General features: G+C 41.2%; 1 protein-coding gene across 1 annotated transcript; it reads left to right on the forward strand.

Moving 5' to 3' along the window:
- Positions 1-303: 303 nt before the first annotated feature.
- LOC308300848 (globoside alpha-1,3-N-acetylgalactosaminyltransferase 1-like) lies at positions 304-18,246 on the forward strand (the record flags this gene model as incomplete). Its single annotated transcript, XM_080744744.1, has 8 exons — positions 304-479; positions 3,216-3,251; positions 11,339-11,371; positions 11,471-11,605; positions 13,119-13,251; positions 13,978-14,188; positions 14,823-15,042; positions 18,105-18,246. The coding sequence occupies 8 exons, from the start codon at positions 304-306 to the stop codon at positions 18,244-18,246; spliced, it is 1,086 nt and encodes a 361-aa protein (XP_080600870.1).
- Positions 18,247-22,810: the final 4,564 nt, after the last annotated feature.

The following is a 22,810-nucleotide window of genomic DNA, read 5'->3' on the forward strand; positions in this document are numbered from 1 at the left end:
GCTTTTAGTAACGGATGAAATAACAAAATCATTTACCTATGTTTGGCAAAGCCTGCATGCATAAAAGAAGTATCAAACTGAAAATGAATACAGGAAATTACATCTGTCTGCCAGCACAGCACGCACGCACGCACGCACACACACACACACACACACGCACACGCACATACACTCGGGGTCAGGGTCATTGACGACACAGGGAACTGTGCTGCTTCCTGACAAAGAACAACTGTTTTTTTTTTTTTGCAAATGACAAAACATTCGGAAAACGTTTGATAATTTTATCCAACATTTGATAACTTCATGAAACAGAGCCATCGCATCGTGGACCAGAGAGGAGCGTTTGCACTAGAAACCAGCAGGACCAAACCAGGACCAAACCAGCACCAAACCAGGACCAAACCAGGACCAAACCAGGACCAAACCAGCACCAAACCAGGACCAAACCAGGACCAAACCAGGACCAAAGATGAACCTGAGTAACAAGCAAACCACCATAATACTGAGCACTGTAATACTACTGGGGTTAGTACATAAATACTGCTGTAACTAATATTAACTTTACTAATATTAATACTACTAATATTATTACTACTACTACTGAATAGTGTATTAATACTGGGGGAGTCCATAAATACAAATATTAACATGACTAATTACTATAATAGTTAATACTGGAGTGAGTACAATACTGCTAATACTCTTAAATCACTCCAAATACGCTAGCCCAGCGGTTCCCAAACCTTTTAGCTCAAGACCCAAAATACTTTTTCCCAGGCCCAAACTAGTGAAAACAGCAGATCTGAAGCTCACAACGCAAATTCTTAAATATTTGTTTTCTAATTTATCGATTTAAATACTTTTTTTTAAAGAACTTGGAAACTAAAAATTAAGGGACCAATATAAAAAATTGTCGGTGACCCACAAATGGTTCCCGACCCAGTGTTTGGGATCTGGAGAAGTGTGGGGTCTCCCAGTCCTCTTTGAAAGGGTTTATATTAGTTAGACTTAGCATAGCATCGAAAGCTCTTTACAGTTTACAGTGTAGATCAGGGGTCTTCGATGTTTTCAAGCCAAGGACCCCTTAGCTGAGAGAGAGAGAGATGAAACAGGGACCCCCTATTGTATAAATGTTTGATGCAGATTTTCATCGATTTCACATATAGATTCGTAGACTTGTTTGACAACACTGTCATCAGTCTACAGTATGTTGTCAGTCATTTAACCACTTAAATCGTCGATATTTTGCAAGCTTGACCTTTCACTATGTCCATGGTCTGCTCTTTTTTTTTACCTTGACACCAAACCTATTTGCCAAAAATACAAGGAGATCGGCTATTGTTGGCTAACATTCTCCTCAGAATAGGGATGCGAGAGTTCAAGTTGTTCATTTAAAAGAATGATCCTACCACACACGGATTTGGCGGCCCCCCACTAGTAACTCTGAGGACCCCCTAGGGGTCCCGGACCCCCCATTGAAGTTCCCTATAGCAGATATACAAGCTCACATAGCCACGCTGCGAGCTTGTATATCTGCTATTAAGTCATGAAAATGTGTGCAAATGTATTTTTTTAGGGAACATTTGTAACTCAAATGTTGCTTCTGGGTGGTCCCTGGAACTAAATATTTTGAGATGGGGGTCCGTGGCCAAATACAGATAATTTTGGTATAATAGTGCGTAAGTCTAAATTTGTTAAACCCCCTCCTCCCCTCCACGAAGAACATTCATGGGGGGCCCGCAGTGAATCCTTGTACCCCGGGCCCAGAATTTGGTGCGACACCCCTGGGCATAGTGAATCTAGGATCATAGATAAACCCAGAAACTATCCCCAGTTAGACCTGCAATTCGCATTATTACTTTAACCTTTACTGTATGCTTTAACTATTGAAACATGTGTGGGGTTTTTTCATGGTCTTTGAATATTTTTGACCCGATTCTATAAAAGTCTTCTAAGATGTGCCTTTTGAAAATGTTAGCATTTCAGCATTTCCTGTACTTTTCCTGCGTTTGTTTCTGGAAATACTTGTTTTCCCAGGTTCTTTTCACTGTTTAGCCTTGCTTAATGCTTCTCTTTTGTTACTGAAAACAAAAGTCATTTTTCAACACTTGGCACTTTGTTATTCCACTCTGGTGGGTGTGTCTATGTGAGCATGGGCGGAGATACAGTGACCGCCTGGTAGCGATGGCACCCGGTTATAGACAGTTCTCCCTCATCTGAGTCGTCTCACTCATCCACATTCCTGCTACTTGGCCGATTTTTACACCTTATTCCCATATAAATGCAAATGTAGGCGCCCCATTGAATAGAGAAAAATCAACGCCCATGTATGTGAGAATCATCTCGGCTGTTTCGCTTTGGTCATTTGTGTGAGTCCTCTTTTCCGTCTGTGTTTAACTGGCCTGCTTCATACTTGTTAGACCTGATGAAGAAGAGGGGGTCGAAACGTTGTCCATGCCCAATTAATGTTGTAAAGTAACTAAGTATACATTTACTTAAAGGGATATTACACTTTCAAAAAAACTTTTGGTAATTTTATCATCTAATCAGGCTTTTATGAATACCCTGAACAGTTTTTAATTAGCTTGATTGAATATTTAGATATTTGATGTAAATGTTACCAGGCCCTCCAGGCCCAGGGCCTCTCCCCACACACACCCATTGTAACTTCAAACTTCATTTTAACCATGATAGATTCATTAAAAACACCCATTATTTTTCTGGTGACTCATACTACCCTCCTAATACGTGAGCAGGCAATGTTTCTTTCGATAACTTTTTTCATTTATTTTTAATCATTATTTGTTTTATTAAAATTTTTTCCATTTTACCAAATAATTATTCAAAATAAATGAAAAAAGTTATCGAAAAAACACGGCCTGCTCACGTATTAGGAGGTTAGTATGACGGAAAAAATAATTATTGTTTTTAATGAATCTATCATGGTTAAAATGGAGTTTGAAGTTACAATGGGTGTGTATGTGGAGAGGCCCTTCCACTGCTCCCTGTTGAAAGTGGAATATCCCTTTAAGTACTGTACTTAAGTACAGTTTTGAGGTATTTGTACTTTACTTGAGTAGTTCCTGTTTTCAGTACTTTGAACTAACTCCACTTTTACTCCACTACAATTATTTGAAAACTTAAGTTACTAGTTACTTTGCAGAAATTAATTAATACTGAATAAACAATAAACTTGGTTGTGTTTTGTCTTACAGGCTGGGCTACGTTTACTATGTGTCTGAACTATACAGGTAACACACACGCACGCATCACGCACGCACACACGCACGCACGCACGCACGCACGCACGCATAGTATCATATTGTTTGACATTGTTTCGTATCGTTTTACAATACAGATAATCAATGGTATGTAAGTATTTGTGCCTTGTAATTAGTCATTATAAGAGGGAAAATTAAAAATGTCCATTCCATATAGATACTCTTGGTCTCTCAATAAATGTGTGTAATCTCTGTGTTCATGTCAAGGTGGAGGTTTGTCCATATGTGTTGAAATAAAATGTCCATGTATTTGCAAGAGAATCACAGTGTTTACTTATTTATATGCATACTAATAGATTGTCCCTTAAAAAACCTGCACTATTGATACGTTTCACACAGATTTAAATCGCTGAATCGTATCGTATCGCCATGAATGAACCAATATCGTACATGTATCATATCGTCAACCATGTATCGTGATGCGTATCGTATTGCTATTAAATGTATTGTTACACCCTAGGTGCCATTGGCTTGGACGCTCCGACACGACTTCAGTGGAGAGGTGAATGTACACACACACACGCACGCACGCACGCACACATACACACAAGCATGCATGCATGCACGCACGCACACACACATACACACACGCATGCACGCACGCACACACACACGCACACGCACGCACACACGCACACACACATACACACACACACACACACACACACAGGGAATGATCAGCCCGTCGTGTCCATATACGCCATAATGACCGTGCAGCAAGACCTTATCGCATACTTAATCTTTAGCTTTTTTTCCTGTATAGTAAAGTTAATGGGACACCAACTCTAGGGGCTGATAACACGAATTTAGCTGTGTCTCAGAAAGGGTTATCATACCAAAATATAATCTACAGATATAGAGCTTTTCAAAAATGCATGGTAACCTTTGCCACCTTTCGGATACCGGATAATCTCATTTGGTCCATGGACTAGTTAGGTTAGGTTACAGTTGTTTCCCAAAGCGATTTTAGCCCATCGTAAGCCCATCGTGGCTCACGCAGTGTCATAGATACCAAGCCCCGACCGTCATGTTCCCGTGTTTACATGGGTTCGGGCAGAGCGACTTATTTAGCTTCCTACAACTACACCAACATTCAGATTTCACAAACAAAGTGCTTAATAAAGTCTCACACCTGTCTAAATACGGTACGGCATTCTATAATTACCCGGATCCTCCGTGTTCTTTAATAAAAAGCCTTTTTATCCGATCACTGTCTGTTTATCTCAATGGGGTTGGTTGGTGGCATGGGGAACGCCAGGAAATACATGGGAAAACAAAACGCGATCGGATAAAAAGGCTTCTTATTAAAGAACACGGAGGATACGAGTAATTATAGAATGCCGTACCGTATTTAGACATAAGTGAGACTTTATTAAGCACTTTGTGAAATGTGAGTGTTCGTTTAGTTGTAGCAGGTTAAATAAGTCGCTCTGTCCGAACCCATGTAAACACGGGAACATGGCAGTCGGGGCTCGGTCTCTACGACCATGCGTGACCTACGATGGGCTAAAATCGCTTTGGTAAACTCAGCCCGTAGTCACATTGTATCGCCTTGGGAACCCAGGCATTTCATTCAAGAAAGAAAAACCTGGGTAAGGCCCCCAGTAACTGTGGCTCGGCCAATCACAAGCCACGGCCGCCAAGGCACCGCCTATATATGGGTCAGTGACGTGACGCCCCAAAAAATGTGTTTTTAAAAAAACTTTAAATTGCAGGCATAAAAGTTATTTACTTTTGTTCTACTCACTCTCAACCTTATGGAAATACATTTTGTTTTTAGATATTTTATTGGAATCAGACTTTATTCAGCAGTTTGTTGTACTTGTGCCTAAAATCGTCATATGGTGTGACATGAAAATAATTGTTCATAAAATGAAAATGGAGTACATCTTTCTTAAGTTACTCACTTTATCCAAGTCCTTTATCATAACTAACCAGTGATCCACTATAGTTTTTTGAAAATTAATTATATCTGTATATTTTTTTCATAATCGACACTCTGTGTGAGGCCCATGTTCATGATCTTACAACATATTTTAAATGTATTCTGTCAAAGCTTTCTCTAAAATTACACAAATATTTGTGACTCTTCCTGATAATATTCTCTATGTAATCTATAAACATTTTTTTGGTTTAATCATTAATAAAGGTATGATTTTTCACTATTTGGAATGTCACACCAAATGATTTAGTGTCACACCGTATGATCATATCTTCATGTGTCAAAGCAAACTGTGTTTTAACCTACCTATTAGTGAGTACTGAACTTTACTGATTGATTAAACAATTACCCAGGATAACATGGCCTTAATATTTCTGAACAGGATATTATTGTAGGGCTTTAACATGGGATAAGAAAGAATTGTAGTAGTAGATGGATGATGAGGATGTGCACAGGAATGCTACGCACACCTAAGTCTTCTGCCGGCCCACGGCAGAAGGATCCTAAAGAGACAATAAGGCGCATAGCCACACTTGGAGCCAAGGCAACATTTTATTAACACCAATTAGTGGAAACAGAACTCAGCATTCAGGTAAATTGCTTTTTTCCGAAGTCTCCTGAACTTGAACACAGCATTTTGTGTTGAACAAATGTAATTAGGAATCATGACATTACACCACATCTCCACTAGCTAAAGAGTGCTGGGTTGCGCAACTCCGAAAATAGCTGATCTACAAGCTCTCGCAGCACAACGTGTTGAGAGCTTGTAGATCAGCTATTTTCGCTAGTTTTGTCTCGGGTCCTACCTTAACACTGTCCACTGTCCAGTCCATGGACAGTGGCCAGTGAGTGAAAGTACAAAAGTATTAGATCAGATTAGATTATACATTTAGACTGTATTGTACATCAGCCAGTCGTATTTGGTGAGGGTAGCAAACCGGCTGCCTTGTTGCGGTTCTGCTATGCCACAGACAACCTCCTGCTCTTCGTAGAAAATGCAGTCTTTGGCTCCTCTCTCCTTGCTGGGTCATTGTTTAGTTTCTCCCTGTACTTTCTCGTTCTCTCAGCACTTGTCATTTTCCAGCTGACAAAAGAAAATGGAATGTATAGTTTAAGACAAAGAGAAAATATTGTTTAGATTGAAACAATAAGTTAAGGTTTCTGTGAAGGGGTTTCTGCTCTGTCTGATGAATTTGAAGTATCACTGAATGAAGCTAAATTACATTTTATGTAAAAATGTTTAACACCTTCTAAGCCTGGCCGCACTCCCTCGGACTTCCTACTGGGTCCCCTCAGCCAATCGTCTATTCCCGTACTTCGCCGTAATTTATGAAATTAATCATAATTTTTTGAAAAATACAGTCGCAGGTCGTGCTCTGTCTCTTTTCTGTCTCTTTAAGAGACGTTGTGCAATCAGATCACGTCAGAAACGTGATGACGTCATCGGCTGGCTCTGCCACTGGCTCCACGAGCGGCCATTACGTTCCCCTTCACTGTGTGTGCTGCAGCCTGGTTTAGCCCATCCCCTCAAGAGTTTCGACCAGACGAGAGGCGAAATCAAGGCTTCGGAATGAGTGGAATACATGGAATTAGATCGATGTGCGTGCGACGAGGACGTAATGTACTTTCGAACGCTGTTTTTTCTCGCGGATTACCCCATCTCGCTCCATGCAAATGAACGGCAGAAATACAGCCAGCAGCAGCTTCTAAGTAAGTGGCCGCCCAAACACGTAGTGTGTGCACGTCCTGCTGGCTTGCACTGAACGACCCGCGCGCGTTGTTTATCATTTGGTGTGTTTGTTTTTTAAAATATGTTTATAAATAAAACGCTGATTGCACGGCAGTACCGGGGTTCAGGGGGTTCTGCCGCGGCTTAGAAGGTGTTTTAAAACAAATGTTTAAATGTACAAAAGAAACATGGAACTTTGTTATTTATTGTTATATCTGTAGTTAAATACAGTATAAATCATATGGTGTGACAATCAAGTCATATGGCGTGACAAGCAGACATGTCACACCATTATGATTAAGTGTCACACCATATTACGTTTTCTGCATTTAGGTTTACCTTGAGGCTACTATGTACACATTAGCATGCTAACAGCATGCTAGCTATAACAAAGCAACCTAGATCTACATGGAAATATGACCAAAACTTCAAATAACTTAAGCTTTTTTTAATGAAAAGGTGTCACACCAACAGACATCCAAAGTGGTGAGTTTGTCAAAGTTTCAACAAGATGGCATTTCATGAAAATGTTAAAATCATAACTCACCTCAGACACCTGTCTTGCAGTTGTGCTGGGAGTGCTGAATAGCCTTACAGAAGAAGGACCTCTCTAGCCAATAGGTGTCCAAATAATTGCCTGTTTAATTTGTCCAAACTAGTGTCACACCAAATGATTTTGGTTTGGGGGACAAAATGTTTTTGATCAGAAATGACTGAAAACATTATGCTTTGACTTTGAAAAGATATAGGCTCACAAATAGACATTTTTTTAGCCTAAATTCATTTTCAAATGATTTTTAGCAATTATTTTTCTTAGTTTTATTCAAGTTCCCACTTTGAGAAACAAGGTCAGGACAGTCACACCATATGAGTTTTGCCATGTTTGGTTGAAAATTCTGAAGAAATGAGGAATGAAATGTTTTAATCTTGAGTAAGTTCACATAAAGCTTAATGTCCTGCACAATATTCAGAAGGTTTTTGACAAATATATTTTTTATTTATACATGTTTGACACCGAGGACAGCGAAAACGTTACGTCACGTCACCCACCCATATACGGACACAATAGTGTCAACTGAAATGACATTCATGTTTTCCAAACATAAGTATCCTGAGGTAACCTCGCATCACCAGGCTTTCCGCTGGGGGAAAGCCTGGTCTTCGTTTACTAAACGGGCCGTTTGATCCGGTCGGGAGCGGAAGATCTCCTACGTTTTTCTGTAGTCCAAAACGGACTACACTTTGGCCGGAAACAACGACCGGAAACAGTTTCAACCCAGTTAGCGCATGCGCAAGTCGTTAGCCATGTAGTTAGCGCATGCGCAAGTACGGGTTAAAACTGTTTCCGGTCGTTGTTTCCGGCCAAAGTGTAGTCTGTTTTGGACTACAGAAAAACGTAGGAGATCTTCCGCTCCCGACCGGATCAAAAGCCCGAAATTGGAAGCCAGCCCAGGCTAATCCTGAGGTACCCTTGGACTTGGGTCACGGCCCCCTAGGGCAGGGGTTTTCAAAGTGGGTGACGGGGCACCCTGGGGTGCCGTGACGGCAGTCCAGGGGTGCCGCGAGATCATTTGATAATATTTGGAATTTATTTGGACACTTGAACAATTATTTAGTATCATTTTAAACTTGAAGTACAAAGTTGTTTTCAGTCAGTTCTAACCAAAATGGCTATTATCTCAATGTTTTCCTCGTAACATAATCACCAAAATATCGTCACTGTCGGGCAGAAACCTTGTATCTCCAAGTTTCAAATGTGTACGTCTTTTGGTAAAGTAAAGACCTGCTTCATCGTACAAGACTGTCTCACAAAAATAGTGAAAACAGCCGATCTACAAGCACACACCGCCTCGCGTCGCGTGAACTTGTGTGCTTGTAAGTCTGCTGTTTTCACTAGTTTAGTACATTTTATAGATGATAAATACAAAACGAACAGTTATACAAGGTTTCCACCCAACAACGACGATATGCTATAAATATAAGTGCTGGGCGTGAAAATTATAATTTTGGGGTGCCTCGGATTAAAAAAATATTTATGGGGTGCCCTGAGACAACAAAAGTTTGGGAACCCCTGCCCTAGGGTGCCACAGCACCCACTGCGAGGAGCCCTGAGGCCCCTGATCTGCACTGACCAACTGACTGTGTGTTTCTCTCCAGTGTCCAGCAAGTATCCGCAGAGCACAGCCCTTCACGTCTGATAACGCCTGAAAAGTGAGTCATGCTAATGGATGCTAACTAGGGGTGTAACGATACATTTCAACAACGATACGATACGCATCACAATACATGGTTGACAATATGACACATGGACGATATTGGTTCATGGTGATACAATATGATTCGATTCAATGATTTAAAATTGATATACACTCTAAAAACTGCTGGGTCAAAAACAACTCAACTTGGGTTATTTTTGATCCAACTCACGGGTCAAATAGGGACCGATGCCAGGTTTGGTTATTTTAACGCAAGAAATTTGGTTATGAATGTTGACCCATAATTTGGGTCAAATAAATAACCAAATTATTTGTTTAAAATGACCCAAGATTGTAGTCAATTTAACCCAGGTTTTGGGTTGAGTGGGCTAAATGAATACAACCTACATATGCATGGTCTGGAGAATGTCAATGCCAATATTATCTGACATAACATAAAATCAGAAATGTTTCAGGGTTTTTTCACAAATGATTTGTTCAAAGTTTAGTAAAATCAACATAAAAGTGCATAATTAAATATGCAACAATGTTGATAATACTATAATCAGAATCGTTTAGAGAAGATAAACAAAATAATCTTAAAATTACCATGAGTTCTTCTCTTTCAGACCAGCTGGGGGAGGGAGCTCAACCCTAAGCTAGCAGCCAATCACTTACGGTTAGGGTTTAGGCTCAAATACTGACAAATAAAATTCAGACATATGACAGTCAGCTTGCCGAGACAGACACATGGATATGACATATTTAGCATTTTTAGCTCCCAACAGCTTAGAAAATGTCTCTGGAAACCTAGACAAATGCTTTTCCCAGCCTGCTTTGCAAACAGGTTCATGGTGCCTGTCCCCTGATTGGCCCAAAGCTAGACCACTGACCCAAGTATATGGGTTACCACTAACCCCAAAAACGGGTCACCCCCAGATAAATATTACCTAACTCAAACAACCCTGCAATTGGGTCAAAATAATATCCCAATAACTCAAGGAAGGGTTGTGGCTCTGAGAAATGACCCCGAAATTTGACCTAACACAAATGACCCATGATTTGGGTCAAGAAATGACCCATGAGTTTTTAGTGTGTAGTAACTATTTAGCAAAGAAATTACATCTGTGTGAAACGTGTCAATAGTGCATGTTTTTAAGGAATAAATATATTATTATGGATATAAATAAGTAAACACTGTGATTCTCTAGCAAATACGTGTACATTCTATTTCAACACATATGGACAAACCTGCACCTTGACATGAACACAGAGATTACACACATAAATTGCTAGACCAAGAGTAGTTATATGGAATGGAAAAGTAATGAAACCCATACAATCAATTAGTTGCACTGCAAAACGATTCGATACCGATTATCTGCATTTAAAACCATACCGATAGGGTACAAAGGCAAAACGATACGATATATGCTTTTGCATGTCAATACAGTAGATCATTGCAAATTAAAATTGATTTTTCGATTCAGTTACTATATCGTTACACCCCTAATGCTAACGCTTGTTCCTTCCAAGCTAACGCTATCGCATGTTCACAATAATGTACAATCAATGAAAAAAAAAAAAAAAACTGGCGCAAGGTATCTAAATGAATTATACATTGTATAAAGTACTCAATGTGTTAATTACTGTTAACTCATTAAAAGCCAACCCCGCGATGTCGCGGGAAAAGTAATAGAGTATCTATAGTGCCATCCACGCGATGTCGCGGGAAAAGTAATAGATTACTGTAACGGCGAGTAAAAATACCTAGTACAATGGCCGACGCTCCGGAGACGAAATCCGCGCTGATTTGTCATCATCACGGCTCCACGAGCACACAATAGTCATCCCATAACATTGAGGTGGACGGGCCGCCTCATCTTTAATGTCCATTATCTCAAAACTACACTTTAGAAGCGAAGATGGAGGCAGATGCTCGCTTATAAAACACATGTATAAACGCTACGAGCCGATCCAGCATGGCTCCACATAAACAATGATCGGTTCAGTCGAAGGATCCGATGACGTCAGACCGGAAGTACTTCCGGTGGCCTTCAAAATAAGACAAAATAAGAGAACGGCCGTGAATGGGGGGGGGTGGGAGGCACTCTGGACATTATAATCCGTTAATGTCTGAGGCTTTTAATGAGTTAATTACTGTGAACAATGTGCTCTTCTCTTTCTCTAGTTTGGAGTTCAAACAACCCAGCGTCCTGATTGGGTGAGCAGCTTCATTCCATTTAATGTAACATTGTAAAATATATTAAAAAAATATATATCAATATCATAAAATTGTTTGTGCGTATGTTTGTTTGTGTAGGCGTAAAGACGTAGTCACGGTAACCCCATGGTTAGCTCCCATCGTCTGGGAGACGACCTTTGACCCCGTCCTGTTGGACAGCATCTTCCAACCTCTCGACCTCACCATAGCAACCACCGTCTTCGCCGTGGGCAAGTATGTCAACCATGAGTCTGCGTACATTCCTTACACTAAATACACCTTATCTGTGTGAAGCAGGTTGGAGTCTATTCATTCCATTTAGAGCTTGGATACCCGACCGAAAACCTGCAGGACCCACCGGGTTTGGGCTCGTGGCGGACGCATTTTCATAATTGGCAGTCGGGCTTCGGGTCGGACATATTGTTGATATACGACATGCGTCATGCACTCTCTCTGATGATGCGCGCAGTATGCATATGCACAAACCTGGTGTGTGTGTGGCACTGTGTGTGTGCTCGCACATTACTTTTTTTTTAATAATCATATAACCTTGTTAATATAATGCCATTTAGGTCAATGCTATAACATTATGCAGTCATATAATAATAATATATAAATATAGCAGCCAGTCATTGACTCTAAGTCAACTTCTGTGTGCAATTGTTGCGCAGCTACTGTGGCCTCGGTACGCTGGCTGCGGTGGCGGCGGTGGTGCAGGGGGACGGGGGACCTCATCAATAGCTCTTGAAACGGGCCTCCAGATTCCTAAGGCCGCCCCTGCGGAGACATAACTCTAAGCACGGAGCATGTCCCAAGCATGTGTTGTTGTGGTTTGATTGCTCGTTGGCGTTGTTTTCCCCACTACTGTCTAGGGTTGGGATCCGGAACCGTTTCTTTCGGGTATCCGGTTCCGAAATTGAAGAACCGGAGCCGGTTCCATCATATTTTTATGACCGGTTCCTATAACGGTTCCTGGAATTCCTAGAACTAGAACTAGCAACAGTCAGCAACTCACTCCTTTCAGCTTTCACACTGGTAGCAGCTGGGATGATGACAACGAAAGACTAGCCGATCTACAAGCTCACAGCACGTCGCATGCAACGCGTTGTGAGCTTGTAGATCGGCTATTCATCGTGGAGTTAAATAACCATGTATTCTCCACTGCTTGAACGTCCACCCTTAACCATGCATTCCATTGTTATTGTGGTTAAGTTGAAATAGTAGTTATACAAGTTGCTGTAGTAATCAGGGAATCACTTTATTATAATAATGAAAGAAAACTATTGATCTATCTATCAATCTATCTATATATATAGGCCTATCTATACAACTTCCGGAACCGTTATAGGAACCGGTTCTACCCGGAACCGATATGGTGGAACCGAAAAAGAATCGGACTCGGTTAAAACCAAACAGATCCCAACCATACTACTGTCCCTGGCATTGGATTTTATTTTGCCGCGCTGTTGTGTGCAATCGCCTCGTCCGTCCAACACACACATCACTAAAGAAAGCCTGACTTGTTGCATGTCGAAAGTAGCTGATTTACGCGTCGCCTTGTGAGCTTGCAGATCGGCTATTTTCCAGACCCGGAAACTTGCAGGATGTAAAAAGATGTTTAGAATTTTTTGACGCATATTAATAATTAACGGTCGGACGTTGATTCGGCTCAAACAGAAAGCTGACGGTAACGTTCGGGCTTCGGGCAAATTACAATAACAACTCTCTGACCTCTGACCTCTGGCAGGTACATCCGCTTCCTCCCTGACTTCCTGTCGACGGCGGAGCAGTTCTTCTTCGTTGGTTTCAAAGTTCATTTCTACGTCTTCACCGACCAGCCCGACGCGGTGCCGTCTTTCAACATGTCCGCCGGGAGAGAGGTATGATGACATACCTGACATGAGCTGGCTGTTTTCATACTAACTGCGACCTATGGTCGAAAATAACAAAAACGGCATAAAAACTAAGCTATCGTGACTAAAACTATGACTAAATACTGTGACAATTTGATCAACAAATAAGAACTAGACTAAAATGTTAGGGAGGGACTAGTAGTAGTAGAGGAGAGATCCAGTAGAACTAAGACCAGTCGAGAAGAGATCCAGTAGAACTAAGACTAGTGGATCTAGAGATCCAGTAGAACTAAGACTAGTGGAGAAGAGATCAAGTAGAACTAAGATTAGCGGAGGAGAGATCCAGTAGAACTAAAATAAGTCATTTTATGCTTGGTTGTGTGCGGCTCTCGCTCTCCGAAAATAGGCGATGTACGATGTGTCGCACTGCAACACGTTGTGAGCTTGTAGATTTGCTATTTCCGGCACGCAGCTGAGTATTTATAAATCAGACATTACTTGGCTACTGCAGTGCCTGTCCATGTCTGCTTGTTTGTACTGGAAAATGAAATACAAATTATAAATTATAAAAACAAAAACAAAAAATAAATCAGACATTACGACACCATCAAGGCCGGCCAAAATACATTTTAGTCGACTGTAGATATAGTTGATTAAAATCTTATGGTATTTAGTAAATCTAAAAATAACGCTTATTTTTCCTATGGTTTGTGAACGTTGTGTGTAGCTCATGTTGTGTGTTTCCTATGACAGGTGTTTGTTAGGTCCATCCCATCCTCTAAGAGGTGGCAGGAGATCTCCGCTCACAGGATGAAACTGCTCCGGACGCTGATAGAGACACAGCTGAGTAACCACGGCGACAGTCACCATGCAGACTACATCTTCTGCCTGGACGTCGACTCCAAGTTCCACGGCCGCTGGGGGACCGAGTCCCTGGGGACACTGGTCTCTGTGATACACCCCGGTATGTTATTCTGTTGTCATGGGTGTTACAGCTGGGCTAGAGTCTATGTTTATCTGTTACTATAGGTGTTACAGCCAGGTTAGTGTCTATGTTAATCTGTTATTATACTGGGCTGGGGGACCGAGTACCTGGGGACACTGGTCTCTGTGATACACCCTGGTATGTTGATCTTATACTATTTAGTTGGGGGCGTTAGGGAGATAACATGGTCATTTAGTGCTAATTAGTCTAAAAGCGCGTTCCCACACTTCTCTCACCCCTCCAAAAAGAATTTGGGGGGCTTTTTGTTTTACTTTGTTAACTTTGTTAACTCTTTCACTGTCTGTTGTATAATGCATGATTGAATATTGACTAGTAATGACTACATTGTTCAAATTTCTTCTGTCCAAATGAAAAGAACAAAGTAACATCACGTGATACTCTTTAATTAAGCTTGATGAGCGATGTTGCGTTTTCTACAAAACAATTAAATATTGAATATAATTGCACCCTTGTCATTTACTTTTAGCCTAATGAAAACGCCACGTGCACGCGCATTGACGCGCGTGCATGTGCGTGCGTGGGGTGTCCCCCCACTTCCACATTTAGCACTACAACACTGGCGACACTCCCGCTAACCTGTCTGTCTCTCTAGGTTACTACACCAACCAGCGCAGTGAGTTTCCGTACGAGCGCAGAGAGACCTCTCTGGCCTGTCTGTCTGAACAGCAGGGGGACTTCTACTACTGCGGGGGGGCGTTCGGGGGCGAGCTGACAGCTGTCAATCATCTGGTGACGACCTGCAGTGACAACTTTGATCTGGACGCCAAGAACGGCGTGGAGGCAGCCTGGCAAGAAGAGTCCCATCTGAACAGGTATTTGGAGATCTTTTATTATAAGAGTCCCATCTAAGCAGGTACTTGGAGATCTGTTAGTGTCCCGTCTGAACAGGTACTTGGAGATCTGTTATTTTAAGAGTCCCATCTGATCAGGTACTTAGAGATCTGTTATTATAAGAGTCCCGTCTGAACAGGTACTTGGAGATCTGTTATTAGATCTATAGTCTGAAAAGGTACTTGGAGATCTGTTATTAGATCTATAGTCTGAACAGGTACTTATAGATCTGTTTATTATTACTGTATTATTAACCCATTAAGACCCGGAACGCATTATTACGCATTATTACGTTAACCATTATTTTCGGGACTTGTAGATCTGCTATCATTTTCAAATAATGACAATTTAAGTAAGTCTTTTGAATATATTGACCCGATTCTATAAAAACACATGTGTCTATGCCAGTGGTTCTCACACTTTTTCATGTGAAGGACCCCCAAAATCACATGTATTTGGCCACAGACCCCCATCTCAAAATATTCAGTTCCAGGGACCCCCAAAGCAAAATAAAAAAAAAAGCTTTAGAAATGCATATACAGTATTCAAAGATTTGCACACATTTTCACAACTTTTCAAAAATACCTGATCTACAAGCTCGCAGCGCGGTACTCGTGGTACAGATGGTTCTACGACCAAGGATAGAAATAATAATGAATAATAATAATAATATTTAGAAGAGTAAATATAGAAGAGTTTCTATTCCTGGTATAACTGGAGCATCTTTCTCTAATCTCTAGTGATTCTCTGCTCAATGGCTCCACCTTGTGGCCTGAACATGCCACTAAGTTGTAGTTGGATGCAGGCAGCTCATCTCTGAGCTTTCAGGTCTGACACCGCTTTGAAACTCAGGGTTGTCAAAACTACAAACATGTCTGATCCTCCCAATAAACCATGTCTGATTAGGAAAGTAGCATGTTCATTCTTATCAAAGATAAGACCTTACACCAAACTTTATGCACATGTACAGCTGAGGATGCTTTTTTTTTTTCATTCTCTTAGCTCTTCATGCCTTTTGCACTCTCTTTCTTTCCTAAGTCATTATTACTTATTATTTTATCTTTAGATGAATGTGTTGTTTTTCTGTTGTTCTGCTTTATTTTATATATATATATATATATATATATATATATATATATATATATATATATATATACCACTGCATTGTCTTTAAAGGGGAAGACCACCCATTTTCAATATTGAACTATGTCATTAATATACCTTAGAGGAGTTGTGTGGAAATAAAATAAATAGAACTGGAGGATTGATTTTGGGGTTTGTATTGTAAAGTACAACGGTGCGATGTCATCAAGTTGTACTTTACAATGCAAACGCCAAAATCTATCCTCCAGTTCTAGGCAACACAGAAGGGGGATTTTTTTATTTTATTTCCACACAACGCCTCTAATGTATATTAATGACATAGTTCAATATTGAAAATGGGTGGTCTTCCCCTTTAAGGACGCGGAACAAAAATAAGTTTTACTCTTATGTACCTGTACAAAGGACGTAACAACCAGTAAGACTCCCGAATCGGGAGATAAGCGACCGGCAGGTCACAGCGTGACCTGACGGTCACGCTGTGGACCTGACGGTGATGTCAGCGAGTTGTGACATCACTTCCTGTACAGGGCGGCTACACGAAATGTGGATAACACTATATATGGAGTGTGACGATTCAAGGCATCTCGGTTAAGTTCTTACCGGACACCACTGCATCGGTTATCTCCATATATGGAGGGATGTGTTGGTTATCTCCATATCTGGAGATTCAACCTTCAACGATTTTGACATCTTGTTACTAATCTGTCGGTAGATAATGCCGGTCTTAATATATCACAGCCTCCACCTCTCACGTCATACGGGCAGCCATAGTTACACCTGGAATGTTGAATCTCCATATATGGAGATAACCTACGCATCACACAAAGTCTGACCTCACCAGCCCATACTTGGGCATGGACGACTTATATCTCCATATACGGAGATGGCCATATATGGAGATACGATGACATCACAGAGTCCACAGCTGATGATGTGGCGTGATGTCATACAATTCACAAACAAGCCCTATATAAAGGGGCAATTCTCAGCAGGGAAGAGAGCATTCCCCACTAGCTGAGTATCTTATCACATCTTGGATGTGATGATAAGCTATAAGCTTAGTTGATCCTGGCGATAAGGTCTGAGTCGAGGAATGCTCTCTTCCCTGGTGAGAATTGCCCCTTTATATAGGGCTTGTTTGTGTATTGTATGACATTGTATGACATCACGCCACATCATCAGCTGTGGACTCTGTGATGTCAGAGTGATATCAGCTGTGGACTCTGACGTCACACGTGTCACGTCACACGTGTGACTCAGGGACGGACTCAGGGACGGACGGACGGACGGCCGGTGGAGGTTTTCATACTAAACTGCGACCTGACGGTCGCAATAAAGGACAACCTTGAACCTTAAAGGTTTTAAAGTTCACCCCCCAAATGACTTTTTTCAAATCGATTACTCACCCCATATAATCAAAATATTGGCTTAGGAATGCGACAAAAACTAAAAATAATATTATTGAACTCAAGTCTCCATGGGGTGAGTAATCAATAGAAAAAAGGTCGGTCCCGTTGGCAAACAAATGGTCGCCTCAATGTACAATGTCTGATTTGAGTTCATTCATCTCAAAGATAAGACCTTAATATGTGAACAGACTGTGGACATGTTTATAATTCATATGATAAACTACGTAGCTTGAGGTGGGGGGGGGGGGGGGGCTTGACTGTATTACTATGTATAGGGTTAGTCGTTGGAGTGTCCATATATGGGCGTATTGCCAAATGGTGGCTTAATATTGATGACATCAGGCATCTCCATATGATTGCCAGAACAGGCTGCCTTGGTCATATATGGAGCGTGACAATCACCAATGTGATGTCACAACAGGTCAGCTATAGACATTGAGGCGTTGCTCACTGATTAACTGACGAACAGGATCTGCCGGGTTTCATAGTAAACTGCGTGAGTAATAATAATATGTATTTATATATTACAGGTACATGTGGATACATAAGCCCACCAAGGTGTTGTCTCCAGAATATCTGTGGCAGGACTTCAAAGAAATAACCCCTGAAGTGAAGACCATCCGCTTCTCTGGGATTGTAAAGAACTACAAAGAAATACGACCCAACGAATAAAGAACTACAAACAAACTACGAACAACGAAAGTATATATAGCCTACCGATTTGTGTGATGTTTGGACAAAATTTGTTTTGCAAAAATCGGCCTGCTGGTGGCGCCATAAAGCACTTTTGCACACAGGCGCGTTTAACCGCACGGATAAAACGGACAATATAATTTTTTGAAAAGAAAACAATGATTCTCTATGACCTCATGCACACCGGCTCCGAATTAGCCGTGCGACGAGTGGCTGCCGCCGTGCGTTTTTTTCTCAATCGAACCCAGTTCGATTCGTGCGTCTTGTCGCATGCGGTAAAAAACTCATCACTCCTTTTATGACTCCTTTTTGGATCCGCAGCGCCGATTCCGCACAGCCTTGCACACCAAATCCAATGCGTTTTATTCATGCCGCAAACGAAAAAAACGCAACTGTCCTGTGTGCAAAGGGCTTAACACAGCGCTACTCAACCCACGGCCCGCCTGTCTGTGCGGCCCGTCATGACCATATCAATAAAAACATGATTTTTCTAAGCCTGTCAAAGTTAACGCGCAACGCAAAATGCAGTGATGTTTGAGCCTCGGTGGACTCCGTAGTCAGGAAGCGAATACAGTCAATGCACAGAGCAGACAGCAGTGCGTAGATGCTGTTGGCTACACTAGATCTATTGTACAACGAGACGGTCAGACAGACAAATCTGCGGAGATTTTGCAGCAGACAACCACAGTCGGGCTCACTGGAGTGGAGACGCATGACGGTCGGGCGATATGAACGCTCGCAACCGTCATGTTTTAGGCTAGTGAAGACGTAGTTGTCTGTGCTTGTCTCTGCCTCCGCGGCTGCGCCAGTCAGCACCGACAGACAGTGCACACATTCCAACAGATCGTAGCAGCCAGGGGAACTATGCTTGTACCCCAAATGGGGAAGTTTTCTCATGCCAATAACGCTCCTTTTCATTAATAGGACGGATTTAAAATAAATAGACGTTTATACTTATTATTCAATCACTCAAACCCCAGCATCCCTATTCTTGGGAGACATTCACCAAAAATAGCCGATCTACAAGCTCACCATAAGATGCATTGTGAGCTTGTAGATCGGCTATTTTTGGTTAAGAGTTGTTTGTTTTTTTGAAAAATAACTCAAGTAAAGTTCAACTCAGCCAGTTGTACTGTACTTGTAAAACAGTTTGATGCTTTGAGCTTTGTAATTTAAACACAACTAACTGCTCATTGAAGGAGATTGACCAAAAATAGCCGATCTACAAGCTCCAATGCATCTTGTGGTGAGCTTGTAGATCGGCTATTTTTGGTGAATGTCCCCCAAGAATAGGGATGCTGGGGTTTGAGTGATTGAATAATAAGTATTAATGAAAAGGAGCGTTATTGGCATGAGAAAACATACCTTTACATTGCCAAAGTTCACTAGCCTTGCATACCCAGACACAGGGGCGGTTACAAAACGATTGAACCAGTTCTATTAATTTTCACTTCACATTTTGTGAATAAAGCCTAATTTGATCAAATTCGATAATTTCTTCATTCCATCCATAATCTTTTGGTTCAATGAGGTTTGGCCTGGCTTAAATAGATGGAAACGTGGCTATTTTCTGTGTGTTTACTTAATTATTAAGCTTGTCATGAAGCCTGTTACAAAATCATTGTAAACGTCCAAAATAGGACCGTCATTTTTAGGTTGCGGCCCTTTGGACTTTTGGTATTTTGCTGAGTGGCCCCTGAGCCTTCCTAAGTTGAGTAGCCCTGGCTTAACACATTGCCTCCACAATCTCCCCATGGCTGTCTTCCTCTTTGTAAGATCTTATATGTATGTATGTATGTATGTATCTATGTATTTATGTATGTATGTATGTATGTATTTATGTATGCATGTATGTATGTATTAGGGATGCTGAGATTAATCGATACGTATCATAATCGCGATACAAACGTGCATGATACGAGTGAATCGATTCATTCAGTGTGTATCGGTACAATTGACGTCTGAAATCGTGATGTATGGTATTGTGATATATGGTATGGTGACGTATCGTTCGCTGCATGTCTGAATCGGTTTTTCATGTAGTATTTCATTCTATCCTGTGTTTCCGAAGTGTACCGTTTACTGCAGCTGTGACTGCCAGTAATTGTTTACATTTAGTTTTACTCTTGTTATAAGTTCATTTTATTCCATTTGTACTCACTGAGTTATGATGATGATGATGATGATGATGATGATGATGAGAATCACTGGTATTGTTATTGTATAGCAGATGTGAAGTCCAAATCGCAAAAAAATCTGGAAAAGGGTGTATCGCATCGTATCGGGAACAGGGGTAAATCGTATCGCATCGTATCGGGGTCAGGTATGAATCATAATGCATCGTATCGGCAGGATTTCAATGTAACGCAAATATATCGTATCGCTGCCAGTGTATCGAGATGCATATCGAATCGCCTCAGTTGATGGAGATCAGCACCCCTAGTATGTATGTATGTATGTATGTATGTATGTATGTATGTATGTGTATGTGATGTTTTGAGAATAACTCAAAGTTACTTGAACTTCACCCATTTTCAACCTTTATTCATAATTGGTCATTATATAATGGCACCATTTCCATCTACTCTTCTGACACTCATTGGTGGGATGTGGACAGTTCAGAAACATGCTTACCAAAGACATCACCAAGAGAGGGATTCCAAAATAGAAACTACAGTCTGTCTCTACCTGAAGAGATTGCATGCTGAAGTAGAAGCCATTGTTCTTGCAATAATAATGAACAAATAAAACCTAAACCTAAACCTAAACCTAAACCAATCATTTTATTACAATTTAATATTGTGTTTAATATTTATTTTAAACTAAGCTAATAAGTCAGGGGGATCTTTTTTTATAACGTGATTGAGTTGAGTTGAATTGTTTTAGATTTTAGTTTTTAGAACAACGATCTAATATTGGTTAATCTTTTCAAATTTTCTAACCCTGAAACGGATTTTTTTTCTAACATTTTTCTAGTTCAGGTATAAAAATCGTCATCATCAAATGTCACGTGACCACGTGTCAAATCACATGGTCTACAACTTCAACATAAAAGCTGTAGGCTAGCCTAACCTTACCAGGCAGGCAGGCACGCAGACAAAAATTCAACACCACATGTAATGATTATATCTTCATGACTAGTATGTCATCTTAAGGCTCACAAAAGTTTGTTGCAAGACTAACCAGAACCATAGCCCCCCCCCCCCCCCCCCCCCTTCTCCATTTAATTTTGACCGTAGGTCGCAGTTTAGTATGTGAACCATCACAGCTTGACCGTATCTCTGTCTGTCTGTAACGTCAGACACCGTGGTTCCCAGCAGGGATCTCCATATGTGCATAAAAGGGATTGTATTTATGATGTCAGATGACAGAATCCATATAATATATGGATTCTAGTACTGCTGCGTGTTGTGCTGGTTTTAAAGGGAATGGCAGCCAATACTCTCATTGGTTTGATTAAAGTAACGCCCAAACACATCCATGAATAATTCAGGGTCTTTCTAGCACAGTGCCTTGCCGTAGTGTGAAAATTACCGCACTCATATTAGCAAAGTGGCAATAGGTCACGCCTCCATCTCTTAATTTAAGAGCCAGAATTTCCTTAAGAGTTGCCGTTATTAGGACGTTCACAATAGGTCTCCTTGCCTCAACCTGTGTTCGCTCATGGCCAACTCTACACAGCCTTCTCCAGAGAAAGTTTTCGAAAAAGAAAAAAATAGAGGCCTATAAACAGGCCCGTCGTACAGATTTTTGGGAGGGGGGTCAAGATCAAAGACCAGGGTGGGCCCCCCTACGGGTTGTTAAAAACAGTTCTACACGGCGGCAGAACCTTTTAGGCTTAACGTAATAGGGTTTATATGAAGCATGATGTCTTAATCTTACTGTGGGAGAAAGTTCTTTCACATTCACTCAAATCTTTCCTACACAAACTAGACTGCTCCCGAGTCCCGTTCAACGGGGGCCCCCCCTTTCCCCCCTATCGGCGGACCTGCCTATAAAAGAAAAATAATAATAACACGGGTGGTCCAGGTTCAGAGGTTTAATATGCAAGTTGTTATGCAGTTTATGAATGATGAAATTAGCATGATGTGTACTTTTGATTCACAAAACATTTAGGGTTTGCATTGACCTGCATGTCCTATCTGCTCAGAGAAGCCAAAGCCTATAATTGCGACCGTCAGGTCGCAGTTTAGTATCAAAACCTCCACCGGTCGTCCGTACGTCCGTCCGTCGGTCACACGTCACACCTTTGCCCTGCTCATATCTCCGCATCAGTATGACATCACACTGCTGACATCAGTATGACATCACACCATACACAAATGACCGCAATCAGTATGACATCACACCGTACACAAATGACCCTTATATAAGACCGGCATTATCTACCGACAGATTAGTAACAAGATGTCAAAATCGATTTGTGTACGGTGTGATGTCATACTGATGTCAGCAGTGTGATGTCATACTGATGTCAGCAGCTATGTCTCTATATATGGAGTTATATGCTGTTCGTGTCCAAATATGGGGCTTGTGAGGTCAG

This window comes from Nannobrachium achirus, assembly GCF_963921795.1.
Source record: "Nannobrachium achirus genome assembly, chromosome: 16".
NCBI classification, from domain to species: Eukaryota; Metazoa; Chordata; class Actinopteri; order Myctophiformes; family Myctophidae; genus Nannobrachium; species Nannobrachium achirus.